The sequence below is a fragment of the Pelophylax lessonae genome (genome assembly GCF_965119305.1).
Source record: "Pelophylax lessonae genome assembly, chromosome: 13".
Classification (NCBI taxonomy): domain Eukaryota; kingdom Metazoa; phylum Chordata; class Amphibia; order Anura; family Ranidae; genus Pelophylax; species Pelophylax lessonae.
The window spans coordinates 10,906,818-10,928,811 of record NC_138780.1 but is presented as its reverse complement, the minus strand read 5'-3'; the positions used below and the strand labels follow the sequence as shown (position 1 = coordinate 10,928,811).

Genomic DNA, 21,994 nt, shown 5'->3' with positions numbered 1-21,994 from the left:
CCTACCCTGGGCTCATCCTCCAATCACAGTAGAGAGATTTCCAATATCTACTGACAGATCTATCCTAAACACGTTTATCCATTCACAAGATATAGTGAATTAACTTCAGGTGCCTGTCTGCAACTGCACCAAGAGTGCCCCCGGACCTCCAAACCTGATATGTAAGTTATGACTGTTGCAGAGTGTGATCACTGGGTGCAGCGGAGTCCATTCAGATCAGACATTGTGGAGTAAACAGGAACTGGCAACTTTATTGGAACATAACACAGAAATCAAAGATGTCACCTCATTGTAATAAGAACAACAGAACAAGGAAGAGATAACCAACAAGTTCAGTACAGTGTACAGGAAATTACAACACATCATAGAAAATGCATAGCATATCACTGAGCATTAGCGACATCTAGTGTCCTATTTGTGAACTGCAGTTAATCTGTAATAGGCTAAGCTTTAAAGTTGTTGTATCTCCAACAATGACTTGGATTCCTAAAGCCAAGAGCTAGTCTGCTGCCTCCTGTCTTCTACATCTAGCTACCAGTCCTTGCACATGAGGGACAGGCTCAAAAAACAAATGCTTGCCATGCAAGGAAGTAGACATCGGGACAGACCAAATGTTTGGGAGGCAACTCATTTGCATATGAGACAACTCTGGAACCTGGGGTACTTTGAAAGGATATGGGGCCTTCAAACTATGGCCCTCCAGTTGTTCCGAAACTACGATTCCCAACATGCCTAGTCATGTCTGTGAATTTCAGAGTTTTACAATGCCTCATGGGATTTGTAGTTGGGCAAAAGCTGGAAGGCCTGAAGCCTCGTACACACGCGTCGAAAATCGGCAGGGAATTTTCGTCCCACGACCGATCTGCCGATTTTCGGCTTGTTAGTATGATGCTTCCGACAACCTACTCCGACTTTTCGGCCAAAAAAAATCTGGTGTGCAGGCTATAAAATTTTTGTCCGCCGTTAAAACACGGCCGATTTTTGTGCAGTCAGTACAGATTTCGACAGGGAAAAATCTAATGAGCAAGACTGGGCATGCTCAGAGAAGAAAGAACACAAAGAAAGCAAACCAACACATGACATCACTTCTGAAGTAGAATTTTGTCGGGCGAGAAAATTCGTGTGCAGTCTAGGCACATTCCAACCAACAGAACACCACTCTGGACAAAAGACGGACGATCGGTTGGCCGTTAATCGTTGCGTGTGTACTATGCTTTAGTTTGAAGACCTCTGGGATATAGGGTTGATTCACTAGGCAACTAGGCTGGGGAATTTGCACTTTGCAAGAGAATTATCCCCTTTGGTGAGTCAACCCCCTATGGCACTTGTGTGCAGGTACACTTTACCCTACCTACTCCATTGTAGTTATATTATGAAGCCAAGTTCAATACAAACAGTTCTTCTTTAAAAAATCTCTATAATCAGTGTCAGAATAAAGGGTTAAAAATGGAGCCACCCAAAAAAAAAAGCTGACAGAGTTTTTTTGTGTCTGGCCTGTCAGATGAATTCTCTATCAGGGGATGAATGTAGATTATATCAGGATTCACCACAGATCCCCCGTACAATGGAGGCTGAGCTGGAGGATAGAGCTGGCCGGGCCGGGCAAACACAACCATGGGCAATGCTAATGTTAGGATTAAATGGCCACTCCACCCAAAAATGATATTTCACAGTTTAGTGGGGGAGGTTCAACCACATCTCAGTTTTGCTGTGACACCTGTGACATGAAGGTGGAAAAAAAATGATTCAAATTTACCAGAAATAGGATTTAGGATTTGATAGTAAAGACGGAATTTTAGGCGCCAAATTGAAAATTTGAATGTTAAATTTGGAAATTGAGATTTCAATTATTTTTAGGGTTTGCATTATCCTGCATCAAGGTGTGTTGGTCACATATGTTATGCAAGCATCTTGGGAGTGTTTCCTTTTATTTACAATGGTCCCTCAAGGAGCAACTGTTTATTTAAAATGGTCCCTCTATGAGCATCCATTTGTTTATAAAGGTCCCTCAATGAGTGTCCATTTATTTATAATGGTCCCTCTATGAGCATTTATTTATTCATAAAGGTCCCTTGATGAGCATCCATTTATTTATAATGGTCCCTCTATGAGTGCCCATTTATTCATAAAAGTCCCTTGATGAGCATCCATTTGCTTTATAAAGGTCCCTTGAGGAGCATCCATTTATTTTAAATGGTCCCTCTATGAGCGCCCATTTATTGTTATTGGTCCCTTAATGAACGCCCTCTTATTTATAATGGTCCCTATATGAGCATCTATTTATTTATAAAAGTCCCTTGACGAACATCTATTTATTTATAATGGTCCCTCTATGAGCATCCATTTATTTATAATAGTCCCTCAAAAGCATCCATTTATATATAATGGTCTCTATATGAGCATCCATTTATTTATAATGGTCCCTTAATGAGCATCCATTTATATATAAAGGTCCCTCAATGAGCCTCCGTTTATTTATAATTGCTCCTATATGAGCGTCCATTTATTAATAATGGTCCCTCAATGAGTGCCCATTTATTTATATTAGTCCCTCAATGAGCATCCATTCATATATAAAAGGCCCTTAATGAGCGTCCATGTATTTAAAATGACCTCTCAATGAGCTTCTATTTGTTTATATTGGTCCCTCAATGAGCATCCATTTATATATAATGGCCCCTATATGAGCATCCATTTATTTAAAATGGTCCCTCAGTGAGCGTTCATTCATATATAATGGTCCCCCAATGAACCTCCATTTATTTATAATGGGCCCTATAGGAGCATCCATTTTTATGTAATGGCCCCTCAATGAACATCTATTTATATATAATGGTCCTTATATGAGCATCCATTTATTTATAATGGTCCCTCAGTGAGCATTCATTTATATTGGTCCCTCAATGAGCATCCATTTATATATATAAAGGCCCCTCAATGAGAGTCCATTTATTTTTATTGGTCCCTCAATGAGCGTTCATGTATATATAATGGTCCCTACATGAGCAACCATTTATTTATATTGGTTCCTCAATGCGCATCCATTTATATGTAATAGCCCCTCAATGAGGGTCCATTTATTTATAATGGCCTCTCAATGAGCACAAATTTACTGTATATATAATGGCCCTCAATGAGCATTCATTTATTTAAAATGGTCCCTATATGAGCGTCCATTTATTTATAATGGCCCCTCAATGAGCGTCCATTTATTTATAATGGTCCCTTTATAAGCGTCCATTTATTTATAATGGTCCCTATATAAGCACCCATTTATTTATAATGGTCCCTATATAAGCGTCCATTTATTAAAACGGTCCCTATATGAGCGTCCATTTATTTATAATGGTCCCTATATAAGCACCCATTTATTTAAAATGGTCCCTATATAAGCATCCATTTATTTATAATGGTCCCTATATAAGCGTCCATTTATTTATAATGGTCCCTATATAAGCACCCATTTATTTATAATGGTCCCTATATAAGCGTCCATTTATTTATAATGGTCCCTATATAAGCACCCATTTATTTATAATGGTCCCTATATAAGCACCCATTTATTTATAATGGTCCCTATATAAGCACCCATTTATTTAAAATGGTCCGTATATAAGCGTCCATTTATTTATAATGGTCCCTATATAAGCGTCCATTTATTTATAATGGTCCCTATATAAGCGTCCATTTATTTATAATGGTCCCTATATAAGCACCCATTTATTTAAAATGGTCCCTATATAAGCGTCCATTTATTTATAATGGTCCCTATATAGGCACCCATTTATTTAAAATGGTCCGTATATAAACATCCATTTATTTATATTGGTCCCTATATGAGTGTCAATTTATTTAAAAATGGTCTCTCCCATCAAAAATCAAATCAAATCTGTAAATCTCAGGATTGGCTGGCCACGATTACAAAGCCTTTATATGACCAGACATATCCATGGAGGTAACGGGCACAGGACTTGCATAGTAAATGTAGCGCCTCTATGGGCGCCTATATGGGCCAAGGGTCATCAAAGAACCCATGCAACTGCTATGGGGCCCCGAAGCAAAAGGGGGCCCGGCGCTGTCTTAATTAGAATGAGCAGGAGCCTACACATTCCGAGATTGGGACCTGCATGGTCGGGCTCCCATAAGGGTTAATGATATCTGTGTAGCCAGTGATAAAGGGGGTATTAAGGGATTAATGGAGTCAGCAAATCCCCCCCTCCATTCTTTTCAGATGGCGCACAAAACGTGCTTCCGCAGCATGAGCGGGCGGGTCCCCCCCTCCTCCCCTGCTGCAGCCCTTTTGTTTACTCTGCTTGTTAATAACGATTGTCTCTTGGCTGTGTTGGGAATCGATCCGATGAGATAACTCGCTAAAAGGCCAGAAACAGAAACAGGAGGCGTTTTTACAACACACCTACGCTCGCCGTCCCCGCTGTCCTATGTCCTGGAGGGCTCCCTGCCCCCCCCCCCCCCCCGGGTTTTGGAACGGAAAAAAAAAAGGCAAATTTTTAAAAGTGATCGAGGTCAGCGAATGCAACTTTGGCCTTATTATAAATACAACGAATGTTACAAAGATATATTTTTTTAATATAAAGTGTTACATTTTATTTTAGCTAGATGTCTGCGAATGTGAATCAGTCGGGAGAATGCGGGGGGGGGGGGGGGGGCGGCGAATGTGCTTTATAAATGCCACAAAATGCTTTAGGCAGCAGGAAAAGCAGCCAATGACCATCAAGTCCATTTTCGTGGAAAGGGTTAGAACCTCTGTCCAGTTTTTATTGCCTTCCAACATTTTTAAGCCTTCCCTTTCAGTCTTGCACAGTTTTTTGTTTTTTTTAAAGCCCATGGTGTGTGAACACCCGGTGCATAAAAAAGTGCACACACGCAAACGTGAGAACACAAAAAGTGCACAGGGTGTGCAGATGGTCCGCCTCCGAAGAGGACGGACCTTCACCTTGAGCCCCCGGGGCGCAAGACTCCTGACAGGGACTGAGGTACTCACTATGGTTAGCCCAACCGAAACCAGGCAAACCCCGTTCTCTGGGAGGACTGCCGAAACAGACCACACCAAGTACTAGGTGGGGCTCCCCCGAAGGGAGACCCCATGAGAAAGAGCAAACTAAGCCAAAAGGCCATATCCACCCCCTCCCAAGACTTTCAAGGCAGGCCCGAGGACCCACACCGTACTCATCGCGAAAAAAGTGAGATAGAAAGTGACAAACACAAGAGTGGGGAAGGTGCATGGTGTCAAGGTGCAAGACCTTGACAGGCCCTTCGACCAGGAATAAAAAAATTCCTCTGGTCCCGGTCAAAAGGCCCATCCCTAGAGGCAGGTGCGAAAAAAATGTGTATGGTGCAGTGACCAAGGTGCCAAAAACTCAAGGTGAGCTCCCCCCCAGGGGCACATTTTTTCTTTTTAAAGCCCGTGGTGTGTGCACACACTCAGACTAACACCCGGTGCATTAAAAAGTGCACACATGAAAAAGTGAAGAACACAAAAAGTGCACAGGGTGTGCGAAATGGTCTTACCTCCGAAGAGGTTGGACCCTGACCTTGATCCCCCAGGGCACGAGACTCCTGACAGGGACTGAGGTACTTCCAATGGTTTGCCTGGCCGAGACCTGGCAAACCCCGTTCTCCCGGGGGACTGCCGAAACAGCCCACCCCAAGTGCTAGGTGGGGCTCCCCCGAAGGGAGACCCCATGAGAGAGGGCGAACTAAGCCAGAAGGCCATATCCACCCCCTCCCAAGACTTTCAAGGTGGGTCAGAGGACCACACCCTACAAGTCATGCTTGGAAAAAAAGGTTAAAGTGACAAACGACAGAGAAAAACCACACACAAACAAAAAGGCGGGGAAAGTGCTATGGTGCCATAGTGAGATACCATGGCAGGCCTCTCGGCCAGGAATAAAAAATTCCTCTGGTCCTGGCCAAAAGACCCGTCCCAAGAGGCAGGTGCGAAAAAAGAGTGTATGGTGCAGTGACCAAGGTGCCGAAAAACTCAAGGCAAGCTGCCCCTCACCATTGAGTCTTGGGAGGGGGTGGATATGGCCTTCTGGCTTGGTTCGCCCTCTCTCATGGGGTCTCCCTTTGGGGGAGCCCCACCTAGTACTTGGGGTGGGCTGTTTCGGCAGTCCCCCTGGAGAACGGGGTTTGTCTGGTTTCGGCCAGACAGACCATAGGAAGTACCTCAGTCCCTGTCAGGAGTCTTGTGCCCCGGGGGATCGAGGTTAGGGTCCTACCTCTTCGGAGGGAAGACCATTTCGCACACCCTGTGCACTTTTTGTGTTTCCACGTTTGCGTGTGTGCACTTTTTTATGCATCGGGTGTAAGTCTTTTGAGTGTGTCTCACACGCCACGGGATTAAGGCACCCCAAGGGCACGTACACCACAGGCTTCTTTCAGTCCCGTCCTCCGGCCAGACCAGTGCAGCCCCATCCCTACCAGGAGGCATCAGAATTTAGAGGCTTAGGGAGAGCCTACCTTCAACTGGGGACAGGCCTTTTTCAAGGCCAGATTCAACCCAGGAGGAAAAGGCCCTCCCATCACCATCGCCATTCCTTACCAATTACATCCCGGAGCAGTACTAACCGGCGTGGAACTGAACCGGTTTTCTCGCTCCGTTCAAACTGGTAAGAACGGATCCCTTTCAAACCAGAAGGTGATGGACCCTTCCAGCTTTCTCTGACAGGACTTATTCCTGGCCCCCAGTTACGCCCAGGTGCTCCGGTTTCAGTCGCAGCCGATACTAACCTTCCGGGCCCCCACCACTCCAGCAGGTTTGCATAGCCGCCACCCAACCTTGGTCAGGCTAGATGACAGCACAGCGCCCCCCACTGGATCCCTGATAAGAACAGCTACTACACTTGATCTTAGCCAAAAGGCCTATAAGTCAGTCTAGCACCGGCCGCCCCCCCTGGACTGAAATCACTTCCTCTGATTTTACCGCACACTGTGAGCTTTTCATAATGTGCATTAGAAGCTGCAGCAAGTCAGAGAAAGCTCTGCCTCATTTCCTGGCTTCATCAAGTCCTTTCCTCCCCCAGCCTGACTGTCCCTGGCCCCGCCCCCTCTCATTGATTGGATTGCAGTTCTTTAAATCAGGGAGGGTCAGCATCACATGTGGGCGTTTATATGCAAATACAACCTGCCTAGGAACGCCCACTCCCCCAGACTGACATCCACCCGCAGACAAGACATTTTAATATTTGCATAACTCCTCCCACTGCTTGCATCAGGGCTGGGGACTCAGCACTGCCAGCCCCGCCCACCAGCCATCATCTGCCTGCAGTGCTGGGACAAAGGCCATCTAGAGCCTAGGGCGAACACACTAAACTGCCCCCCCCCCCAAGATATAGGAGCATTATATTAAGTGTTAGCAAAAATCCATCAACCCCCCCTAAAAAATTATTGATCGATAATCTGCATGCTTACTCTCCTCCCAGGAGAAATCCGCCCCCTGCTAAAATCTGAAATCCCCCTTCCCAGCACAAATCTTTGACCCCCCCATCCCCGCTCCCAGCTCAAAACCTCTCTCTCCCCCCATGTCCCCCCCAGCACACATCGCCCACCCCCAAAAGAATGACTCCTCCTAGCACAAATCTTATACTCCCCCCACTCCAAATTCCTCCTCCTAGCACAAATCTTACCCCCCCTCGCTCCAAATCCCCCCTCCAAGCACACATCCTATACTCCCCCCACTCCAAATTTCTCCTCCTAGCACAAATCCCCCCTCCAAGCACAAATCCCCCCTCCTAGCACAAATCTTACCCCCCCCCCTTGCTCCAAATCCCCCCTCCAAGCACAAATCCTATACTCCCCCCACTCCAAATACCTCCTCCTAGCACAAATCCCCCCTCCTAGCACAAATCTTACCCCCCCACTCCAAATCCCCCCTCCAAGCACAAATCCTATACTCCCCCCACTCCAAATTCCTCCTTCTAGCACAAATCCCCCCTCCTAGCACAAATCTTACCCCCCCACTCCAAATTCCTCCTTCTAGCACAAATCCCCCTTCCTAATCGCCCCTCATAGCACAGATACCCCCCCCCCCCCAATCATCCCTACTGGCACCATGCTGTTCTCTCCTGCTTAGCGTGGTCAGTTTTTAATAGAAAAGCAAGGGGACTGACGGGAAGACCGGAAAAGCAAGGGGACTGACAGGAACACCGGGGATTTCACATAAAGGAAGCAGTACAAAGAGAAGGAGACTTTCTCATACCAGTACATGGTATTGCAGCCACATATCAGGAAAAGGGGATGAACATACATTTGCCTCTACTGCCCATCATTTGATGATCCCAAAGCCCTTAACTTATATAAGGTTTTTTTGAACAGTTGCTGGGCGGAACTACAGACCTGAATCAGGGTGTTGGAAGCTTTTTATTGATCAGATCCCATGTCCGGTTTCTGTTTGCCGGCCCTTTAAGCCCGTGCTCTGTGTATCTCGGTTGCATGCAGCCCACCCACTGGAAATATCAGTTTTCTTCCTGCATACATCAAGCTGTGGCGTTCGCTGTGCGCTAGATTAATCCTTGCATATTTGCATATGTTTACCGCTCCCCGAACCACACATTTATGACAAGTGCGCATCTAAGCTGACTAATGGGTAAGCTGCAGCGTGACTGCTACTTGCTCCAGCAACAAGATGGGGGGGGCTACAATGTATCACTCTACTGATTTACTGGATGTGGCCCCTCAGCTAGAAAGCAGGACTGAGGACCCATGAAATATAGGATGGAGTACAGGGACCGCCGTGCAAGTGCAAAATATTCAGTCCACCCAGAACTTATAGTTTAGAACTCGCCGTGTCTGATGGGCTGGGTTGAGGTCAACCTCCTAAAATGACCAAAAATATAAATTAGATCTCCAGTCAAAAATAGGATAAAAAGGAAAAGCCCATTGCAGGATAAAATAACTAAACCTGATTTTCCACTTTAGTCCAGTACTATTATTCTGCCACTAGATGTCCTCGGCCCGATGTCCAGCAATATTCACTTTCAATCCAGAGATATCCCCTGCAGTCCTTTTTTTCTCCCACTAGAGGTCCTCTGTCTAATGGCCAGCTAAATTCACCTTCAATTCAAAGATGTCTCGTGCAGTACTTTTATTCTGCCACTAGATGTCCACGCTCTGAGGTCCAGCAATATTCACCTTCAAACCAAAGATTTTCCTTGCTGTACTTTTATTCTGAGACTAGATGTCCTCAGTCTGATGTCCAGCAATAGTCACCTTCAATCAAGAGATGTCCCCCTGCAGTATTTTTATTCTGCCACTAGATGTCCTCAGTCTGATGTCCAGCAATAGTCACCTTCAATCAAGAGATGTCCCCCTGCAGTACTTTTTTCTGCCACTAGATGTCCACAAACTGATGGCCAGCGACATTCACCTTCAATCCAGAGATGTCCCATGCTGTGCTTTTATTCAGGCACTAGATGTCCTTAGTCTGATGGCCAGCAATATTTACCTTCAATCTAGAGTTGTCCCCTGAAGTACTTTTTTCTGTCACAAGATGTCCTCAGTCTGATGGCCACAAAAATTCTTCTTCAATCCAGAGATGTCCCCTGCAGTACTTTTTTCAGCTACCAGATGTTCTCAGTCTGTTGGCCAGCAATATTCTCCTTCAATCCAGAGATGCCGATGCCCCTGCAGTACTATTATTCTGCCACTAGATGTCCTCAGTCTGATGGCCAGCAATACTCTCCTTCAATTCAGAGATGTCCCTGCAGTACTTTTATTCTGCCACTAGATGTCCTCGGTATGATGGCCAGCAATACTCTCCTTTAATCCAGCGATGTCCTCGGCAGTAGTTTTGTTCTGCCACTAGAAGTCCTCAGTCTGGTGGCCAGCAATATTCACCTTCAATCCAGAGATGTCCCCTGCAGTACTTTTTTCTCCCACTAGATGTCCACACTCTGTTTACCAGCAATATTTACCTTCAAGCTAAAGATTTTCCTTGCTGTACTCATATTCTGCCACTAGATGTCCTCAGTCTTATGTCCAACAATATTCACCTTCAATCCAGAGATGTCCCCTGCAGTACTTTTTTCTCCCACTAGATGTCCACGCTCAGATTGGCCAGCAATATTCACCTTCAAGCCAACGATTTTACTTGCTGTACATTCATTCTACCACTAGATGTCCTCGGTCGGATGTCCAGCAATATCCACCTTCAATCCAGAGATTTCCCCTGCAGTACTTTTACTCTGCCACTAGATGTCATCATTCTAATGGCCAGCATTATTTAACCAACTTCCTCTGAGCCCAGGTGGAGACTTTAAGGCCTGCTCATTTCAATGGGCTACCCTCACACAGCTTTGATTCTGAAGAGTATAGTAAGGGGGGGATTACAGAAAACTGCGATCAATGGCGCCTTTTTATCTCTTTCTTTTTATTGGTCGGAAGGGGGGGTGGTTGGGTGTCGCTCCAGCCACCGCCAAGTTCTTTGAGTCCCTTTCACATCAGCTGCAAGTGCATCAATAATTTGTATTAATGCCCCAACATGTGTAATTCTCTGATAAGGCGGCGAGGCGCTGACGCGGGTCCCCCTCGCCCCCCCTCCCCCCCAGCGTACTTAATAATTCAGGAGCCTCATAGAGATGTTACTAAATTTATAACTTGAATCAACATGGATGACGGGTCCCAGCCTGGACCTTGCTGAATGGGGTGATGACGGCGGGTTTAGTCACCGCAATCAGCGCAGGAGCTGTCCTTGTCACTCGGCTCTCCGGCTAGAATGTCTGACTCACGCCTTAAAAGGCGACTCCAGCCCAAAGCATCGATGCAACAGAGAAGTGCGGGAAGTGTGTAAAGCACAGTACTGACTCTTATATGTATGTATTATACAGCACAGCATAGAGGTTTGAATAGGCCATAGAGTGTAACGTACAGCACAGCTTACAGGGGTGCAGCAGAACAAAGAAAGTAATGTACAGAAGAGGATACAAGGTGCAGGAGTCCAGAGTATGTAATATACAGCGTAGCATACAGGTTGCAACACAACAGGGCAGTGTGTGTAATATACAGCTTAGCAAAGGAGGGTTTACTAGCCCACAGTATGCAAGGTGCAGCACAGCATACAGATTGTAATGTACAGCGGTGCAGCAGAACAAAGTATGTAATGTACAGAAGAGGATACAAGGTGCAGGAGTCCAGAGTATGTAATATACAGCACAGCATACAGATTGCAACAGGGCAGTGTACGTAATATACAGCACAGCATACAGATTGTAACATACAGCGATGCAGCACCGCACACAGATTGTAACATACAGCGGTGCAGTACAGCATACAGATTGTAACATTCAGCGGTGCAGCACAGCACACAGATTGTATAATACAGCAGTGCAACACAGCACAGCACACAGATTGTAACATACAGCGGTGCAGTACAGCATACAGATTGTAACATACAGCGGTGCAGCACAACATACAGATTGTAACATACAGCGGTGCAGCACAGCATACAGATTGTAACATACAGCGGTGCAGCACAGCACACAGATTGTATAATACAGCGGTGCAGCACAGCACAGCACACAGATTGTAACATACAGCGGTGCAGTACAGCATACAGATTGTAACATACAGCGGTGCAGCACAGCATAAAGATTGTAACATACAGCGGTGCAGCACAGCATAAAGATTGTAACATACAGCGGTGAAGCACAGCATACAGATTGTAACATACAGCGGTGCTGCAAAGAATACAGATTGCAACAGAGCAGTATATGCAATATACAGCACAACCTAGAGGGTTTACTAACCCACAGTATGCAAGGTGCAGCACAGCATACAGATTGTAATGTACAACGGTGCAGCAGAATAAAGTATGTGATGTACAGAAGAGGATACAAGGGGCAGAAGTCCAGAGTATGTAATATACAGCACAGCATACAGATTGCAACAGGGCAGTGTGTCTAATATACAGCACAGCAAAGGAGGGTTTACCAGCCCAAAGTATGCAAGGTGCAGCACAGCATACAGATTGTAACATACAGCGGTGCAGCACAACATACAGATTGTAATATACAGCGGTGCAGCACAGCACAGCATGCAGATTGCAACAGGACAGTGTATGCAATATAAAGCACAACCACAGTATGCAAGGTGCAGCACAGCATACAGATTGTAATGTACAGCCGTGCAGCACAGCATACAGATTGTAACATACAGCGGTGCAGCACAGCATGCAGATTGTAACATACAGCGGTGCAGCACAGCATGCAGATTGCAACAGGGCAGTGTATGCAATATAAAGCACAACCACAGTATGCAAGGTGCAGCACAGCTTACAGATTGTAATGTACAGCGGTGAAGCAGAACAAAGTATGTAATGTACAGAAGAGGATACAAGGTGCAGGAGTCCAGAGTATGTAATATATAGCACAGCATACAGATTGCTACAGGGCAGTGTGTGTAATATACAGCACAGCAAAAGAGGGTTTACTAGCCCAAAGTATTCAAGGTGCAACACAGCATATAGATTGTAATGTACAGCACGGAATAAGGGGTGCAGCGGAACAAAGTATGTAATGTACAGCACAGTGTGGTGCAGTATGATGTAAAGGTTTCCCTATATGTTTGGTTTACAGATTACAAGGCCTATGAAGATGCCGCAGAGGAGTTCCACCCATACATCCCATTCTTTGCCACATTTGATGCAAAGGTAAGAGAGATCCGTCCGTTTACAACACAACATTAGGACTGTAAAAGTCTAGAGAATGTGACGTACAGCACAGCATACTCTGTGCAGCAGGTTGAGGTATGTAATGTGTGACACACTCTACAGGCTGCAGTCATCCAGACTATGTACAGTATCTCACATAAGTAAGTACACCCCTCACATTTCTGTAAATATTTTATTCTATCTTTTCATGTGACAACACTGAAGAAATGACACTTTGCTACAATGTAAAGTAGTGAGTGTACAGCTTGTATAACAGTGTAAATTTACTGTCCCCTCAAAATAACTCAACACACAGCCATTAATGTCTAAACCGCTGGCAACAAAAGTGAGTACACCCCTAAGTGACAATGTCCACATTGGGACCAAAGTGTCAATATTTTGTGTGGTCACCATTATTTTCCAGCACCGCCTTAACCCTCTTGGACATGGAGTTCACCAGAGCTTCACAGGATGCCACTGGAGTCCTCTTCCCCTCCTCCATGATGATATCACAGAGCTGGTGGATGTTAGAGACCTTGCACTCCTCCCCCTTCCATTTGAGGATGCCCCACAGATGCTCAATAGGGTTTAGGTCTGGAGACATGCTTGGCCAGTCCATCACCTTTACCCTCAGCTTCTTTAGCAAGGCAGTGGTGGTCTTGGAGGTGTTTGGGGTCGTTATGTTGGAATACTGCCCTGCGGCCCAGTCTCTGAAGGGAGGGGATCATGCTCTGCTTCAGTATGTCACAGTACATGTTGGCATTCATGGTTCCCTCAATGAACTGTAACTCCCCAGTGCCGGCAGCAACATACAGCATGGCATACAGGGCGCAGCAGTCCAGAGTCTATAACATATAGCACAGCACAGAGAGTGTGGCAGTCCAATGTATGTAACATACAGCATGGCATACCGGGCGCAGCAGTTCAGAGCCTTTAACATATAGCACAGCACAGAGAGTGTGGCAGCCCAACGTACTGTATATAGCATACAGCACAGCACACAGGGTACAGTGGTCAGGAATTTAAGGGGGTATATAAGTCGGGGAGGGGGGGGCTTCGCAGGTTCTTCTTTGCACAGGGCATGAAAGGGTTAAATGAGCGGCAGAGCAGCCCGGCGATGTGACGCACGCCATCATAGAAAAGGCGAAACAATAAAACCGACCGTCCACCTTCATGAGTTACACCTAATATCGCCTTCACCACAGCAATAAACACATTTAATTGCTCCGGCGCATCCAAATTGATTTCCGCTGTGGGTGCTTTTAGAGGCAGGAGCTGCGATATTGAAGGAGATGTGACTTATACGCTCGCTGCGTACGGCGTAGTAACAGGCAGTGCGCGTCTGGACTGTTAACCCTTTGTAGAGCTCAGTCTGAGCAGTTCCCTGGTAAAAACTAGGCTTTAGATGTGCCAGTAAAAGACTCCAGGCTTCAGTTAGGGTGAATGGAACCTCCAGGGCAGGGCCAAGGCAGGTGGGTGGACCTGAGAATTCACCAGGACCTCCCCTGAGGGACCCTTAGGTGGAATCTCAGTTCTGATTGGAGAAACCCTCTAAACCTTCACTGACTGTTTCTCATTGTTTATCTTTATTTCCGTCAGGTTGCCAAGAAGTTGACCTTGAAGCTGAACGAGATTGACTACTATGAGCCCTTCCATGATGAGCCCATCACTATCCCCAGCAAGCCCAACAGCGAAAAGGAGATTGTGGACTTCCTGCACCAGCACAAGAGGTCAGTAGACATTCCCGATCTCACCTACACCAGTGGCAGGGTGGCAAAAGTTTATAAGGTGGTAATAGGTGGAGGATGGTGGGTTGAGTCATCTTCTTTATATCTTAAATAAGCCAACAGCAAGATCTCCCTTCTATAATTCCTGAATCTGTTCTTGTCCATCTTAACCTTTTGGGTGCTCCTACTTACCTTTGAGGGTTCCAGCTCCCACACTGGATGGTGGGAATCCCTCATAATGGGCACAGCTGATGTACAGACCCGGGAACTCAGTACAGGGATGGTGGGAACCCCTCATAATGGGCACAGCAGGTGTACAGACCTGAGAACTCAGCACAGGGATGGTCGAAACCCCTAATAATGGGCACATCAGGTGTACAGACCCGGGAACTCAGCACAGGGATGGTGGGAACCCCTCATAATGGGCACAGCAGGTGTGCAAACCCGGGAAATCAGCACAGAGATGGTGGAAACCCCTCATAATGGGCACAGCAGGTGGAAAGACCCGGGAACTCAGCACAGGGATGGTGGGATCCCTTCATAATGGGCACAGCAGGTGTACAGACCCAGGAAGTCAGCACAGGGATGGCGGGAACACCTCATAATGGGCACAGCAGGTGTGCAGACCCGAGAACTCAGCACAGGGATGGTGGGAACCCCTCACAATGGGCACAGCAGGTGTACAGACCCAGGAACTCAGCACAGGGATGGTGGGCACCCCTCATAATGGGCATAGCAGGTGTATAGACCCGGTAACTCCGCACAGGGATGGTGGGAACCCCTCATAATGGGCACAGCAGGTGTGCAGACCCGGGAACTCAGCACAGGGATGGTGAGAACCCCTCATAATGGGCACAGCAGGTGTACAGACCCGGGAACTCAGCACAGGGACGGTGAGAACCCCACATAATGGGCACAGCAGGTGTGCAGACCCGAGAACTCAGCACAGGGATGGTGGGAACCCCTCATAATGGGCACAGCAGGTGTACAGACCTGGGAACTCAGCACAGGGATGGTGGCATCCCTTCCTAATGGGCACAGCAGGTGTAAAGACCCAGGAACTCAGCATAGAGATGGTGGGAACCCATCATAATGGGCACAGCAGGCGTGCAGACCCGGGAACTCAGCATAGGGATGGTGGGAACCCCTCATAATGTGCACAGCAGCTGTCTGTCTATGTTTCGGAGCCCCCCTTTAGGTTCCTTTGCTGACAATTGAGCCTCAATAATTCTTGGCATCATGCAGGCATTGCGCGGCTCTGTGGCGGTGTAAAGGTTAAATCCCACATTTCTCCAAGCGGCGTGTTGCTCTGGCTAGCCGGCGATGTTGGAAGCCACACAACATCATCTGCCCATCTCCGAAAAGGGGTCGAGCGGCAGTTGTGATGGCTGGTGCTGTTGCCATGGCACCCACTAAAAACAATTTAGCTGTCATAGAAACGTTTGAAATAATGTGTTTTTCTGTCTCGTGCTGATTTAACCCATGAGGCGCCCGCTGCGAAGGCGACTGAGGAGCAAATCACGGAGTCCGCGTCGCCTTTATGGGAATTTTCTTCCACCACCACTTATAAAATTGTTGTGCAAATTAAGTTAAGTTGCCAATTTTACTCTTTTTCACAGTTCTTCGCTATGCTGAATGCTCTTGGCCCCGCCCATTTTTTTTTTTTTTTTTTTTTTTTTTTTTTTTTTTCTTTTACTAAAAAAGACCCCATAGAGACCATGCAGGTGAAAGCAACAGGTTGACTGTAACGGAGTCCCACCAGTTGCACATTAATGTACCTTCCTATCTTTCCTCACCCCTTCAAAGTATTCTGGGTCAGCGGCTAAGTAGTAAAGGACCTTTAGAATGGACCTTCAAGCACAAAATACAAGTCTAGGCAAGAATGACTATGCGCTCCTGGTGCCTCTTGGCTCATGCATGCGCAGATGTGCCACAGGGCTTCAGGAATCAGCAAAGACCTTGTATGCACGTGCAGGGGTTTCCTTACTCATGTGCAAAGATGCTGTAGTTATGGAGGTCTCAGATCTCAGGTTGTCTGCCCATGCGCAGAAAAAAGTGGCACATGTGCAGTTGTGTTTCAGGCCTCTCTCAAGTCCTGAAGGCTACCAAACTGCATGCATAAGCAGATGTGCTGCAGGGCTTCGTTACTCAAAGATGCTGCAGTTATGGAGCTCTCGGATCTCTCATGCGCAAGAATACTTGGCACATGTGCAAATGTTTTGCGGGTCTCTCTCAGGTCCCAAAGGCCACCAGATTTCATGTATGCACAGATGTGCCGCAGGGCTTGAGGCTCTGCAGAGTTCTTAGGCACATCTATGCACGTGCAGAGGTTTTCCCAACTCAAGTGCAAAGATGCTACAGTTATGGAGATCTCGGATCTGAGGTGGTCTGCTCATGTGCAGGAAAACTTGGTGCATGTGCAGATGGGTTGGAGGTCCCTCTCAGGTCCCAAAGGCCACCAGATTTCATGCATGCACAGATGTGCCACAGGGCTTCAGGCTCTGCAGAGTTCTTACGCACATCTATGCACGTGCAGAGGTTTTCCCAACTCAAGTGCAAAGATGCTACAGTTATGGAGAGCTTGGAATTGAGTTGGTCTGCTCATGTGCAGGAAAACTTGGTGCATGACCAGATGGGTTGGAGGTCCCTCTCAGGTTAAAAAGGCCACCAGATTTCATGCATGCACAGATGTGCCACAGGGCTTCAGGCTCTGCAGAGTTCTTAGGCACATCTATGCACGTGCAGAGGGTTTCCCAACTCAAGTGCAATGATGCTACAGTTATGGAGAGCTTGGAATTGAGGTGGTCTGCTCATGTGCAGGAAAACTTGGTGCATGTGCAGATGGGTTGGAGGTCCCTCTCAGGTCCAAAAGGCCACCAGATATCTGTGCATGCATGGGCTTCAGGCTCTGCAGAGTTCTTCGACTCATCTATACACGTGCAGGGGTTTCCCTACTGATACGCAGACGCTGCAGCCAGATATGGAAGTCTCAGATCTCAGGTTGTCTGCTCATATAGAGGAAAATGTGACGCACGTGCAGGTGTGTTGCAGGTCTCTCTCAGGTCCTGAAGGCGATCCGATTTCATGCATGCACAGATGTGCCGCAGGGCTTCAAGCTCTGTAGAGTTCTTCAGCACATTCATTCAAGTGCAAGAGTTTCCATATTCACTAACAAAGACTCTGCAGTTATTGAGATCTTGGTTCTGAGGTTGTCTGCTCATACACAGGAAAATGTGACCCACATGCAGGTGTGTTGCAGGTCTCTCTCAGTTCCCAAGGTCACCAGATTTCATGCATGCACAGATGTGCCGCAGGGCTTCAAGCTCTGCAGAGTTCTTCAGAACATCTATGCACGTGCAGGAGTTTCCCTGTTCACTAGCAATGGCTCCGCAGTTATTGAGATCTGGGATCTGAGGTTGTCTGCTCATGTACAGGAAAACTTGACGCATGCCCAGATGTGCCACAGGGCTTCAGGACCCAGCAGACATTGCCGGGAAAAGGTCATATAGCACCCAGGGCAAGGATGACAAACTGCGCCCCCCCCCCCTTCTCTTGGGGTTGAGGTCAAGATGCCCCCCCCCCATCCCTGCAATAAACCATTGCACCCAGGGCAACCTACCCTCCTGCCCACCCCTTGTCCCAGCCCTGCCAGCAGAGACTTTTGACAGATCTGCACACATGCAGGATTTTCCGTGCACGTGCGCAAAGAGTTATGGAGGTTTCAAATGTCAGGTCACTGCCCGGTCCTGAAGGCTGGATTTTCAAAGACGGTGGTGCCGGTGGGGGTATGGGTAACATTACAGGGCCCGAAGTTCCTTTTTAAGGATTACAGCTCTGGAGCACGCACCATTAAAAACTATTTTTTTCATGACATGTCGTCTTTAATTTTTTCTTTAAATGTCCAGAATTCATCTGAAATCAAATTGAAGCGTATTAGCCGCTCCATTATCCTGTTTTGCTGCAGTGAGGTCTACTTGCCATTTTATGTCACCGGGTCCGCCAAGCCGGAGACTCATGCCGTGCAGCGTTCATCCACATATCTGCAAGAAAATTAGCCAATCCCTTAGCTCCATTTCAGCCTCCATCCACAGTCAGTGTGCAGCCCTGTTGCTATTAACCGTCTCTGTCTTTGGACTTTCTGCTTAAAGCGTATCTAAAACCCAAGAAATTTAATATATTACAGCAGAGAAAACGAACGTTATCTCCACCGCTCCTAAGGGAAGCGAATATTAAATTCCTGCAGAGTGCAACAACAAGTTACTTAATTGCATTAATCAACAAATCAGCAGATACATTTGTAAGCGTTCAGGGATCGCTACTCATGAATTAACATCGCTACATTGTGTCAGTTCTTCATTCAGATAGATTTAGGTATTAGCCAGGTTCTGAAAGCTGGTACATTGTACAGCAGATACATATTAGGAATAGGAAGTGTTGGGGGTAACAGACCCTTAAACAACTTTAACCACATACTAGCAGTTGCAGGGTGCTTGCAGAGCAATACCATTCACTTCAATAGGTTGCACTCAGTGGATGTTATACATGCCAAAGGAGACGGGGTATCATTCCTGCAAAATATCTTCGCCATGGCATGTGTACACCCCTGACTACTGCCTCTGCAGCTAAAGTGGGAGATGTTAGAGGGATTTTAAAGGCACATTTTGACACTGACATCAATGATGGGGCCCTATTCCTTCCACTGACCCCAATGATGGGACACTATTCCTCCCACTGACCCCAATGATGGGGCACTATTTCTCCCACTGATACCAATGATGGGTCACTATTCCTCCCACTGATACCAATGATGGGACACTATTCCTCCCACTGACCCCAATGATGGGGCACTATTTCTCCCACTGATACCAATCAGGGCCGGATTAAGAGCATCATGGGCTTGGTGCTGAGGATTTTGAAGGGCCTTAAGGGCCGAGCCTTGGCATGCACCCAGAGGAGGAAGGGTGCAGCCATGCATGCCTAATTCCACATGGGATGCTGTCTCTGAAGCCCATAAACACATCCATGCATTGGCAACTGTCCCTCCTTGTCCGGCCTTCGTGCTGTGTGGGGAGGTTCTGAGGGAGCTGCCTGGGGAAGCGAGCATAGAAGCCAGACTTCTGTGTTTACAAGTGACAGAAGAGCGGTAACAGTGAATATGGCCAACCTGGGGCTTATATAAAGGTAGGGGCCTGGAGCTGCAGCTCCAATAGCCTCTACGTTAATCTGGCCCTGATACCAATGATTGGGCACTATTCCTCCCACTAATGCCAATGATGGGGCACTATTCCTCCCACTGACCCCAATGATGGGACACTATTCCTCCCACTGATACCAATGATGGGGCACTATTCCTCCCACTGACACCAATGATGGGGCACTATTCCTACCACTGACACCAATGATGGGGCACTATTCCTCCCACTAATGATGGGGCACTATTCTTTCCACTGACACCAATGATGGGGCACTATTCCTCCCACTGATACCAATGATGGGACACTATTCCTCCCACTGATATCAATGATGGGGCACTATTCCTCCCACTGACACCAACAATGGGCCACTGTTCCTCCCACTAATGCCAATGATGGGGCACTATACTTTCCACTGACACCAATGATGGGGCACTATTCCTCCCACTGACACCAATGATGGGGCACTATTCCTCCCACTGATACCAATGATGGGGCACTATTCCTCCCACTGATACCAACGATGGGGCACTATTCCTCCCACTGACACCAATGATGGGGCACTATTCCTCCCACTGACACCAATGATGGGGCACTATTCCCCCCACTGACACCAATGATGGGACACTATTCCTCCCACTGACACCAGTTGATATTGACTAACCTCTACTGGGCTGGTTTCAGCACGTTGCAAGGAAACCAAATATTACATTAATGACTATTATTCTTTCTTGCTCACCTATTTTCTAAGACAAAGGAAAAAAAAGCAATTGTAGTTTATATTCTTTTTTTTTTTAGATGAAAAAATGTAAAAAAAATAAAATAAAATCGCGTTTGAAGCGCCGTCTTTCAGAAGTCACCGGTTCGTCTCCTTCAGGTTCCTCTCCCTTGAGGGTTAAAGGCAGATGAGAGGCCTGCTTTAGCATCTTCTTCTTTTGAGGATTGGCGATGAAAGTGCAGCTATACAGATACACTTAAGAATTGTCAGTTCGGAGACCGCGGTTGCCATGACAGCAAGGCCTTTAAACTGCACGCAGAGCAAATACATTTTTTTCTCCCCCCCCCCCCCTTCTGTAATATATGTATTGTTTTCTTCTGCATCACATTATTCTAGTTTTCTCAACGCCCTTATTGACAATGTGGATAGGCGAAAAAAGAGAAGGGCAAAGGATGCCACCTAAAAATGGCCGCCTGTTGACCCTAAACCTTACTGATAAAGCTTTTCTTGCAAGAATAGAAAAGTTTACTGTAGAGTTTTTTTTGTTTTTTTTTATTGAGTGAATTCCCACTTTAAAAAAATGTAAAAAACGGCAAAACAAATTTATCTGAACTTTCAGTTTATATCAGCTAAAAACATTCCAGGTGAATAAAAAAAAAAGTCAAGATTTACAATTCGTTTTCTTTGGAAAGCCTGAGTAGAAAAGCCTGTCCCCCGACAGAATGCTGTAGAGAAGGATGTGGAAGCAGTGGTCTCACTGCAGTGGTCCCGCACACCTCTTGCAAAGTCAGAGCTAGAACCAGTGGTGGCACCACACACCCCTCACCCCTCCCCGGTCACCGGCTCACTTACCCTGGACATGTAGAGGGCAGGCGGTGGCAGCAGCAGCAGCGGCGGCGGTGGCTTCCCTCCCTCCTCCTCTTCCTTGGCCAATGGCATTGCTTCTCATTTTGGCCAATCGAGAAACGGGTCTCAGGACCTGCTTCCTGATTGGCCAGGAGGAGAATCCGTGTGACAATAGCGAATATTCATTCGCTATTGTCACACAACTGGGTGGGCTCAGGACGCAGTGCTCTGCGCCCCAAGCCCACCCTTTTTGAAGCCTATTGGAGCCTCTGGCTCTAATCACATGCTTGTAGATTAGGAGGGCGGACGCATGGATGGGGGGGGCGGCGCCCCTGTGCCCCCAATGGACGGGCTGCCACTGGCTAGAACTCTCTAAATAGTAGGGAGTATGAGATTTGCTAAATCAGGCCATACATGGATCAAAATTGGATTGATTCAACAGGGATTGGCCAAATTTCAATCAATGTATGGGCATGATGGTTGTATAGAAGTTGACCTACCGACCGACTTCTGTATAACCACCCGGTTGGAAAATTTCTGCTCGATGAGCGCCATCTGCTGGCAGTGCTGATCAGCGTATTCTGATGGCAAGATGAGAAGTCTCCCCGCTGTCAGAATACAAAGGCACTATCGACTTTGAATTGGGTGGTTGGTTCTGACACTATGTGTATATTTTATGCTTGCCTATGTTTTTAATGTGTATCTGATATTTTGTATATTTTGTATGCCAATAAAATTTAAAAAATTTTAAATTTTTTGTCAACAACTTTCTGTGCCTAAAAAATCCCACTCCAGGGGAAACCACACATATTTTTGGTTTATCTTTTAGGGATGTTGCACATTT

General features: G+C 46.7%; 1 protein-coding gene across 1 annotated transcript in view; it reads left to right on the top strand.

Moving 5' to 3' along the window:
* Nucleotides 1–21,994, top strand: part of CASQ1 (calsequestrin 1) — a 102,384-nt gene that overhangs the window by 59,592 nt on the left and 20,798 nt on the right. Inside the window, exons 5-6 of the mRNA XM_082275248.1 lie at nt 12,594–12,667; nt 14,267–14,397. Coding sequence (XP_082131374.1) covers nt 12,594–12,667; nt 14,267–14,397 — 205 coding nt within the window. The remainder of the gene's footprint in view (nt 1–12,593; nt 12,668–14,266; nt 14,398–21,994) is intronic.